General features: G+C 34.2%; 1 protein-coding gene across 1 annotated transcript; it reads right to left on the bottom strand.

The window, feature by feature from the left end:
• Window positions 1-636: 636 nt before the first annotated feature.
• Window positions 637-1,590, bottom strand: LOC131408024 (olfactory receptor 52P1-like). The gene has a single exon (XM_058544595.1). The coding sequence runs from the start codon at window positions 1,588-1,590 to the stop codon at window positions 637-639; it is 954 nt and encodes a 317-aa protein (XP_058400578.1).
• Between the last annotated feature and the right edge of the window lie 10,178 nt (window positions 1,591-11,768).

Raw genomic sequence — 11,768 nt, forward strand, 5'->3', positions numbered from 1 at the left:
GTGTCTCGGTTCCCTAACTGATAAAATGAGAATAATAATAACACCTATCTCACAGTATAGTTCTGTGGACTAAAGGAATAAATGCATGTAAGACCCTTAGTAAACAGATAAATAGTGATCATTATTTGAATGTTAAACTATTATTATCACTCATAACAAGTAAAAAGAAACTTGAAAATAATGATTGTTTTACTCCAGAATTCTTAAACAGATCATATAACAATTCAAAATGAAAAAAAAAACCCTGTTTTTGTAAATTGCCTCACCCAAAGTATTGAGAAGTTTTCAATTGTTTCAATAATTAGCTTAGTCATGTCACATTTGTAGATACTACGAAATACTATTGATAAATATAGAATATGAAATAATTTCAGTAATAAATAACAATTATTGCCAACAATACTGAAAGCTTCCCATGAAGAGGCATTCTTTTATTTCTAAAAGAAAGAAAGAGAAAATATAAAAAATTGGAAATAGATAGAGAAAAAAAATAAATGCACAGCAACAAGTTTCCCTGCTGAAAGGCATAGGTGAATTGAGAAATAGTATGTATGTGGGGGACAATTTTGCACCTATTGTTAATTACCATGACTTCATAAAACAGATTCTACCAACATGGGTTTGTATTTAAATATTTTAATTTTCAGAAATTTTTTTATTTGGGAAAAACAGACCAACCAGTCGGTCATGAATCTGCTTGGTCTTGACACCATACACCAGGGGATTGACTGTGGGAGGCACCAGGAGGTACAAAGTTGCAAAAATTATATGGACACTTGGAGGTACCTTCTTGCCAATGCGGTGAGTTAGGAAGCTAAACAGTGCAGGTGTGTAGGAGACAAGTATAGTGCAGATGTGGGCAGCACAGGTGCCCAGAGCTTTAGAGCGGGCATTCTGGGAAGAGAGCCGGAAGACTGCCTGGAGGATTTTGATATAGGATGTGCCTATGAGCCCTAGGTCCAATACCATCACTGAGAGGGCCACAGAGATTCCATATGCTCTGCTAATCAGAGTGTTGGCACTGGCTAACTTCACCACAGCCATGTGCTCACAATAGGCATGATTGATGACATAGTTGGTGTAATATGGTAGCCTCTTAATGAGAAGAGGACAGGGCAAAACCATAAGAACAGCTCGAGTCACACCAGCTAGACCCATTTTAATGACCATTGGTGTTGTCAGGATGGTGGTATAACGCAATGGGATGCAAATAGCTACATAGCGGTCAAAGGCCATGGCAACTAGGAGGGCTGACTCAATTATGCAAAATGTGTGGATAAAGTACATTTGTGCTAGGCAGATATTAAAGTCAAACCTGTGAGCATCCAACCAGAAGATGCCAAGCATCTTGGGGGCTGTGGAAGAGGCAAGAGCCATGTCATTCATTGCCAGCATGCAAAGGAAGAAATACATAGGCTGGTGGAGACTTGGCTCTAACCTGATGGTAATGATGATTACACTGTTTCCCAGCAGGGTCAAGGCAAACAGGAAGCAGACAGGGATGCTGATCCAGCAGTGAAAATTTTGCAAACCAGGAATACCAACGAGGAAGAGAGATGAGATGTAGTGATGTGTAGCATTGTCTGCCATGTTAAAACTCAGTAAATTGAATGCTCAGATACAAAGCAGTCAGTCAAATCCCCTATGGGCAGAAAGCGGGATGACAGAGTGATTCTTCTATGGCCCTGCATGTGGGGAATTCAGACACACCATATAATAGCCGACTTGAAGGACTGACTCCTCCTAAACCACTGTCAATCATCAGGTAAGCCACTTCAACAGTCTTAGTCCCAGCATCTTCACCTGCAAATAAAAAGATTGGGTTCATTTATTTCAGGTATTTTTTCTGAGTTTTAGAATTTTGTTCATTTCTACTCTGTAATATTTATTTCTTAGTGGAGGATCAGTTAGTAATATAATAAATTCATCATTGTGTCAAAGCCAATGGTGAATTTTGTGCTATAAATAATTTTAGAAAAAAGTCAAAGTGTCTTTTCAAGGAAATTGGGATCAAGTAAGGATAAACATGCATGAACACATGCATAATAATTTACAAGTATTTCAAATGCTATCATTTTAACAATACTCTTATCCATAGAGAGCATACCAAAATAATCAGGAATTCAGAATAAGATCTCCTAACTCTAAAACATAAGAACAAAGCTTATAAAACTTTAAAACAATAAATGTATTGTCGTCAATCAAAAGCAAATTTGTTCCTATTTTAGATTAACTCCTTAAGAAGATCTGAAGATAGACAGTATAATACAACATAAACAGAAAAAAAAATGGCAGATTTTATATTTTCATGCTGTTGAATGATTTAAAGTTGTGGCAAATAAGCACATTTGTTGCTAATAATCCCAGTCTATTTTCTGTAAAGCCATGACTCTCTGCTGCAGACAGACCCACCTCTGGTTCTGGCGTCCATCCTGCCTAATGATGGTGAAGACCAAAGCAAGTACAATTCAGCCCTTTTGGTCTTAACACCAAGAGGAGTTTCTTATGACTCTTGTTCTGAGCACATCCTTTAGTTTTGATAACTGACCTCTATCCTTCTTCCTAGCATCCAGTTTCTACCTAGTACCATAATTCTGAAATATGCACTCCACTCTTCTTAACATTCTTTTTAATTTATAATTACTTCTGCATCTCAATTCCTTGTCCTGAACGGCACGGATGTGAAAGCTCAAGATATGTTGATAAATATTCCTAATGGCAATGATTCCTTGTGTGGATGTGTAAATAATATCTGTGTGGGGAAAAAACTGTCTGGTATGGTATCTACAATCTACTATTAAACATATGCTACTCTGGGCTATTGTGATTAAGTGTCTGAGGTGTTTCCTTGGAAGGAATTCAAAAATATCAAATCAGTCATAAAATATTTCAGACAAATTTAGAATTTAAACTTTAACCACAATACAGAAACTGAATTGTGGAAATCACTACATAACGAATGAAGCCTATAACCTCAGAGAGATAAGAACTTTAGACATAATCTCAAATATTGAACACTCAAAGTATGAAAGATTTTTAAGTATTTGTGAAAGTTTTCCTCTTTGCAATTACTCAGATGATCATTTTCCACTTGGAAACTTGGTTTCCCGAGTTCCATTCTTATGTCTGCTTTTGGGAGAATCAAACATACAAGAGGCTCACCCACCTAGAAATACAGATATATATTTTAGCTGGACACATTACTTATGATTACAAACAAGCATAATTGCTCTTGGTAAATATAGGCAAATATTTAAAAATCATCTTATAGTTTTCAATAAATTTATGTATAGGATGATAACATGTCTAATCAATACCAAGGGAAGAGAAGTAAAGTGATTTCCCCTTAAAAGAGGGAGGCTTCCTGTCAGAGCCCTAGAATGTGGCACATTCAAGGGGAGGAAATGGTCTGCTTGTACAGTCACCCCTCACACCCAAAAAGTCTTCTTTGTCTTCTCCCAGGCTTTTATTTTGAAAGAAATTTGGACAAATCCATTTGTTTTGATGAGGTCATTCTTTATATTATCTTCAGCAGATAGTCTGCCAGAGCAGTTGGAATACCTGCCCAGAGCTCTCCAATTTTCTGTTGGCTCTATCATTCCATCTGTTTCTGAAACATATAAGTACTTTGTTCCTTCTGACACCTTTGGGCTTTGATATTTTGATTGGTTCTGAGTGAGTCAGCATTGCCCCTTGTCTGGAATCTGCCACTTCAGAGTAGAGGACTCTAATGAAATACCATGGCATTTTCTACACAGTCTTTCTTGAACGCATTGTGTATTTTATATTAAGGTATTATAATAATAGCACGTAAAGATACTCCAAACTAAATTCAGTAAGTTTTCTCATTCTCTTCCATGTGATTGTATCTTGTTGGCTGGCAACAACAGTCACCTAGCCATGAAATTAGGAAATCTCAGAATTATCCTTGCTTTCTCTATCTGTTTATGTCTAATACATCATTCAATCAAGCAGCCATTCAGTTTCTATTTCTGTTAGAACTCTTCTCATGTCAGTTTCCTTCATCGGACTGTGAACACTCAAATGAAGGTACCTAATCTCAATAAATTCTCAGTAGATTCTAAGGAAAGATCAGATGTTTCTCTACATCCTCTACAATCTCTTAAGGATTTCACAGATTTTTATCTTGCTACCAAGGCTTCTGACCCACCAGAGATGGTCAGTATTTTCATAGTTATTTTCTACCCTTCATTTATTTCAACTGTCTTCTTAGAATGTGTTCTTTCAAAAGTGTTTCTGGTTATGAGTTACATAACCAGAAAGTGCCCTGTAGCGGAAATTTCCAAGGTGTTCTTCCATAAACAGTAAGATACTGACCAGAAAAAAAATATATATATATATATATACACACATATATACATGTTTAGGATTTTATTTGTTTCCTCTTCTCTGCTACTGAATCAAGTTACCCAAAAACCCATCATAATGTCTCTTATACATCTATAACATCACTATGTTTACAAATCTTCCTTTCTCATTTTACTTTCACCTGCTTTACCTTGAATTCTTTCACCTGCTTTACCTTGAATTCTATCTAACAAATCATAATATATAGTAGATGGTAATAAAAAATAGCTATTATTCTCTTCAAATCCTCAAATGATGCTTTTCCACTGCAGCATATAGGCCAATATGCATACGTAGGAATAGTTACACAATATAATAGTGATTGCCGCTGGAGCAGTGAGGACTCTGTGGTTAAGTTGGTAGCTATGGTTGCTTTGTAAAGGGCTATTGCAATGCTTAGGGGTTCCCTCTGGTTTGAAGGCTGATGGGTCCCTTAGGAGACAAGATTGAAGGGAAAAAATGATTGTGCCAGGACTAAGCACAAAACAGTAACAACGTCCCTCCAGAATAGCTGTGTTAACATGGTAAACTCCTCAGAGTTTGTATGCAGAAAATACTCGTGTTTCTCCTTTGGAGAATACAGTCTTGAAAGACTGTCCCATGATGCCCAGTCAAATGAGATGCCTGAGAAGATAATCAAATATGTAGTTCACTGGAGAAATCTGTAAGAAGACTAAACAGAGCAAATCAATTTAGTATGGGCAAACTATCTGACAATCAAGAGAAGGGGGAAATTACAGACCTTGTTTCCAGAATGACTATTATTGAATTCTCACATGCCTCAGGAAAATTAAAGTCATCTGGAAGTGTAAAGGTAGCTCAGGATATTCCGTGATCTCCATTGTGTTATCCTTTTTCCCTTGTGTGATCTTACTGAGGCACAGTTTCCACATATCCAGTTATTTCACATTTCTTCTCCCTATAAACCTGTGCTCGTATCCATTTACAGGCTCACGTGTTTTCAGAGTTAGTGAATCTGGATAGCTCTCCACTATGGCTGAACTTGTCCTGCAGCTGTGCAATAAGTGATCATATTTCTTTATTTCCTTATCTTTCAGGCAATTTTAAGCTTTCTATTTTGTTTAATCTAATATAGAGGCTTAAATAGTATTTTGGTATTTTTTAATTTCTACTTTCCTCATTACTAAACAGTTTGAACACTTACCCATATATTGGAGAATTTTTTGCTGATTTTTCTCTCCTGTAAATTGATTGTTGTTACTCTTCAGTTTTCTATTGGAGATTCTGCATTTTTCACATGGATTCGCAGATGTTTCTCAGATATTTTAATCTAAATCTTGCCAATGATTGCAAATATCTCCTCCCAATTGATCTGTTACCTTAGTCTATGGTGTCCGTTCTAAAGAAATCTTTCATTTGACTTAAAGTCACGTAAATTTTACAGTACATTTTTGTGCTTTTGGAATTTTTTTGTCTTTCCTCAAACTTATTTCACAGCTATCTTCCTCCATTACCTTCTACTTCATAACTTTAATTTAACCTTTTGATCTTTCATTTATTTGGAGTCCATCATTCTTTCTGTATGATATTAGATGGAGATTCAGTTTTATTTATTTGCTTTATATAATGAGCCAATTTTATCAGAACCACCTAAAATATGTCTGCAATTTGTCCGTTATTTTGTGATGCCCTCCTAAATATGCATTAAATTTTTGTATATAAATGGATGTGTGTACACTGTCTAGTTTTTTTTTTATGGTTCTACTTACATTTTAGAGCCTATATGTATCTAACATTTTATTACCACGTCTTGGTAGTGTGTCTGGCTTTTACTTTTCAAAAGTGAATTTTCCATCTATGAACATTTAATTTTCCATATAATTTTAGAGTAGGTTATCAAGTTTCTAAAAAAAAATGCAACTGAAATATTAGTTTGTATTGCATTGAATTTGTGAATAAGAAGAGAACATTAAAACAATTTTATTAATTTGGATCATTTCTATGTCTGTTAAATTAACATAAAAATTATCTGTAGAGATATTTAATATTTTTAGCTAATTTCTAGTACTTTATAACGTTTATTTCTATTAAAAATAGAATCTGTTTTAAATCATAATTTAAAATTATATGTTGTTAAATATATATGGTTTTTAAAGCTGATCTCTCCTCAAAAATAATTGTTAAACTCTCATATTTATTATAACATTTTGCCTATGCCTTAGTTGGTTTTGCTAGAAAAAATAGCATATTATACATAAATGGCAGCATGCTTTCTTCTCATTCAATTTTTACACATTATATTTCTTTTTATTTCTTTATAACATTGCCAAGTTGTCTATTTTGGTTTTTGGACCCGGAACGTAAAAATAATGTACTTTATATGTTTGTTTATTGTTGTGCTCTCTCAATCGCCAGTAGATTAAGTTGATAGAGAGCTTTGTTCAAAATTCTATACCATTGCTTCTTCTTATTATATCAGTTACTGAAAGAAGAATGTTAAAATCTCCACTGATAATTGTTGTTTTTTCTATTTCTGCCTTTGTTTCTGTTTTAGTCCCATGAATTTTGAAAATCAATTATTAGATAAAAACACTTTTAGGATTATAGTGCCTTATTGATGAATACTCACCTTTATGATTAAACACTGTCTGTCTTTATGTCTTGTAATACTCTTAGTCTTGATTTACACTTGCCTATAATAATACATCAATTCCATCCTTTTTATGGATAGCCCTTTGTGTTCTTTTTGCCATTTCTTTTTTTACTTTTAACCTACCTGTAAATTTTTATTTTTTAAAAAGTCGTCATAAAGTTAAGTTCACTTTTTTCTTTTAATATACAATATTATAAGGGTTGACACATGTATAGATTCATCTAATTTCCATCGTCATGTCAAAAAAATCTCATCATTCCAAAAATCTCTGTGCTCTCTCTTTATAGTGACAATCTACCCTGACCCATAAACACTGGCAGACACTGACCTGTTCTGCAACACCAACACTGTCTTTTCAAAAACATCACATGAATGAAATAATACAATATATAACGTTTGGACACGGGATTCTTTCACTGGATGTCTTTGAGATTCATCCAAATTGTTTTATAAATCAACGCTAGTTCCTTTTTATTGCAAAGTAGTATTCCATTGTATGGATTTACTATAATTTGTTCATCCATTCACTCACTGAAGAACATTTGGGTTATTTCCACTTCTAGGCAATTATGCATATGGCTACTATATTCATCCATGTGCAGATTTTGAATGAACGTACATTTTTATTTTTCTTTGGTTACCCAGGAGTGGGATTTCTGGACTATATAGGAAGTGTGTATCTGACTTTACAAGGAACTGTCAAACTGTTTTCGAGAGTGCTTATATAATTTCACATTCTTATTAGCAATGTAAAAAAGTTCCAGCTCCTCCACAAACTTGATAGCACTTGATATTTGTCTTTTCCCTCTTTTTTTTTAGCCATTCTATTAGGTGACTGCTCCTATATCATCATGGCTTTAATTTACATTTCTTCTATGGCTAATTATGTTGAAAATATTTTCATGTGCTTATTTACCTCATATCCTCTTTGGGGTAATATCTATTTAAGCTTCTTGTGTATTTTTTTAAAAGTGTTATCTGTTTTCTAATTGTTGAATTTTGACAATTCTTGATATATTCTAGAAAAAGTGATTGGCAAATATTTTCTCTTAGGCTGCAGCTAGTCTTTTATTATTTTTTTTTTTTAGCAATGTGTTTCTCAAATCAGAAGTTTTTAATTTTGGTGAAGTACAATTTATATATATATTGGTTTCATGCATAAGAAATGTTTGACTATCCTCAGGTTATAAAGAGTTATCCTATGTTTTATTTTAAAAGTATTATTATTGTTATTTAACATTTTGCTTTTAGATCTATGAGTGAAATTTTCAGTGAAATTATTTAGAAAGTGTGAAATTAGGTTGAGGTTCATTTTTTTTTTTTTTGTACATGCATGTCTAATTGTTCTGATACCATTTGTTGAAAATATTATTATTTCTTGATTTAATTACTAATTGATTTTTGTAAAAAAATTGTTTGGTTACTTCTAGTTCAGCTCTGACATGAAAAGAGCTGAGAATTGTCACTCCTGTTCTTACCAGTAAAAGCTAGACAAACTGAAAATCAATGGCTTTCCTTGAAGCCATCATAGAACTGAGGTTACAGGGCAAATCATCACCCTAAGGTATAGAGAGACAAGCACATCCAGAGAGCTATAGAACACAATATCCATTTGCTTGGAGCAGAGGCCATTTGAAGTTATGGCAGTAAGAACACTTACTTCACTATTAAATTTGATGAGTTGCTGAAGACTAAATATAGATTATCGTGAGCATGACAAGGTCTGTTGGTTTCATTCAAAGGTGTCCGGTACACTACATAGGCTTTTCTTCTAGAAACCTCAATTGATTCTCAATGTTAGAATCAAAGCAATATCCCCTTTTGGCCCTGGAAGAGGGAGAGGAAGATTAGTCATTGTGAAACTCTCCCAGAACCCTCTCCATAAAAAAACTTCTCTCCTGGGGAAAAGTCTTAGCCAGAGGACAATACTGAGACCTTATCTCATCTAGGAGTCAGGAATTTCAGCCCACTCCATCCCTCTCTACCTTTCCTATCTCACTTAGTGGGAAAAAAATTATAGTCAAGAGAGGATAGGGCATCAAGTAACTCGATTGGGATCACTGTATCCAAAGCAGGGAATACAGAGAAGAAGGGGAAAAAAAAAAAAAACTATACCCACGCAAGAGACACAGAAACAATTGTGAAAGCTAGTCTCCAGAGACAGAGGCCCAGTGAAAGACTGAGATTTACTCTGAGGATCATAAAATACTTCTCATTCCCCACATGCTACCACTTCATCAACAAGTCTCTAGTATAATGACAGTGGAGTACAGCCAAAAGAGCTTCAAAACATAACCCTCTCTGAGGAGCAGTACAAAGAGAGTCCCAAAGCTGAGGGTAGAACTATAACCGGGACGTTACTAAACCATAATTTACCTTTTTTTTCTCTGAGTGCATTAAGATTTTATCATTATCTTTAACTGTCATCTATTTGAGTATCATATATAGAATTATGGATTTCTTTATATTTATTCTTCTTGTCATTTGTTGACCCTTTTGAATTTATGGGTTATAATTTTCCCTCAAATTTTATTATCTTCAAATAATTTTCTGCTCAATATCACATAGACATCTTGGTATTGTCCCAGACATACCTGAGGCTGTATTCATCTATACATTTTTAGACTTTTATTTTCTTCAGTTCTATTAGAAGAATTTCTAATGCTTAATCTCCAATTACGCTAAACATTTCTTCTTCAGTATCTAACAATATTAAGCCTATCAAGTGAGATATTTAGTTCAGATTGGTACTTTTCAATTCTATAATTATAATTTTTTACTTTTTATATTTCCCATTTCTCTGCAGTGATTCTCCATCTATTCACTCACTATAATCATCTCTTTCTTTAATTCATTATCATATTCATAAGTTATGTCTGCTAATTCCAAAATTTATGCTTTATGATTTGAACATCGAAATATCTGAGATTCCTGGAAGTTTTTAATTGATTTTTTTCTCCTCCTGGTTATGTACCTCATTTACATCTTTCTTTGTGTATTTAGCAATTTTTGTTTTATGCTGGAAATTATGAAAGTTACAATAATGAAAATTTAGATTTTGCTATCTTCTTTGAAAGATTTGTGACTTTTGTTCTGTCAGGGAATTGATTTTGCTAGGAGATTGGTTTGATCCTTTCAAAGCTTATTTTCAGGTTTACATAACATGATTCTATGTAATTATTTACCTTCACGACACTTACCAAAGTACTGATTCCTTCAAATATTAGAATAGATGTTTTTAAAATTATGTTTTATACAAATAAGGAGTTAAAGAGTATCATCTCTAGTAAGTATTTTATTCTTGAGTTTATTTGTTTGTTCCTCTCTGCTCTCGATATTCTACTTTCTTTTAAATATACAGTAGAATTTGTTTATTTACAAGTCTACCTAGAAAAGAAATTGGTAGCTATACAATTAAAATGTGTATTTTGCCCTGAAAATTGGATGAATAGTTATGAAAAACATTTCCTAGTCATATCCCCATCAATTTAGCTGTGACCTGAGAAGAAGTAATGTATGTTTCTTTCAGGCAATACCTTTTGAAAGAGGCTAAGAGTTCTCCACACATTGTCTTTTATTGATGTGCTAAAAACAGAGTATTTTAAGTTCTGTTAGAATGGCAGATCCACAAGAAGGAAAAAGCAAGTGTTCCTAAGCTAAAATATGTAGGAACACCTACATTGTATTATGTATGTGATAAATTATTCAAAGCCACTGTAATAAATGTTTATTATTAATAGTAGCTAATCTTAGCTTAAACAAAAGATTTTTTCCAATATTATTTCATCAATTTTTATTAATCTCTTTAACTGATATATTTCAGATCATGATAAAGTGAAACAGAGTGTCCACAAATTCACCATTCCCTTTACCATAGCTAGTGTCTGATTTCAGACACTTATTGTCAGCATATGAGATTGTCGAATATAAAGCTGTAAACTGTATATGAATAAAAATGATGTGGAAGAATGCTTTCTAAAGGAATTTTCTAAAATACAGAGGAAATCAAAGTCCATGGCTTACTTTTGGAAGACAAAGGAGAGATGAGGCAAGCCTGTGGTAAGGACGTGTCCAGAGTGGCATTGGTGACTCGTGGAGCACCTGCACTATGATACACCTCCTGAGACCCTTTGAGTGAACAGACCTCATCTGTTTCTCTTTTGGAGAAGGCAGCCTTTCAAGTCAGTTCCCGGTGCCCGTTGAAACTGAGGTGCCAAGGTAATGTGTGAAAACAGAAGATGATTTGTGAGAAACCCATAAAGGGAATGGTTAATATGTTAACTGAAATTAAATACCCAAATTGAATGATTACAAGCTTTGAATTCCTACTTAGGGCCCTGGACAAGAATAAACAAATAGACTGCAGAATATAAAGGCGTATTTCAAACACCCTGTCATCTTTATTGTTCTATGCCCTTAGTTTACTCTATTTGGACCCATTATGTTGTTTTCAGCCCTTTTACTTTTTTCTCTATTTTTACATGTTTTTAAGTTTTTTCAACTAAACATGCACAGACTGATGTGTATTACTGGTTTCTTTTTTTGTGTGTGTGTGAGGAAGATCAGCCCTGAGCTAACATCCATGCCAATCCTCCTCGTTTTGCTGAGGAAGACTGGCCCTGAGCTAACAGCTATTGCCAATCCTCCTCCTTTTTTTTTTCCCCAAAGCCGCAGTAGATAGTTGTATGTCATAATTGCACATTCTTCTAGTTGCTGTATGTGGCACGTGGCCTCAGCATGGTCAGAGAAGTGGTGCATCAGTGCACACCCGGGATCCGAAGCCGGG

The sequence above is a fragment of the Diceros bicornis genome, chromosome 7 (genome assembly GCF_020826845.1).
Source record: "Diceros bicornis minor isolate mBicDic1 chromosome 7, mDicBic1.mat.cur, whole genome shotgun sequence".
NCBI classification, from domain to species: domain Eukaryota; kingdom Metazoa; phylum Chordata; class Mammalia; order Perissodactyla; family Rhinocerotidae; genus Diceros; species Diceros bicornis.

Coding starts and splice junctions, on each gene's coding strand:
- LOC131408024 (XM_058544595.1), bottom strand. CDS start 1,590: ATGGCAGACAATGCTACACATCACTACATCTCATCTCTCTTCCTCGTT.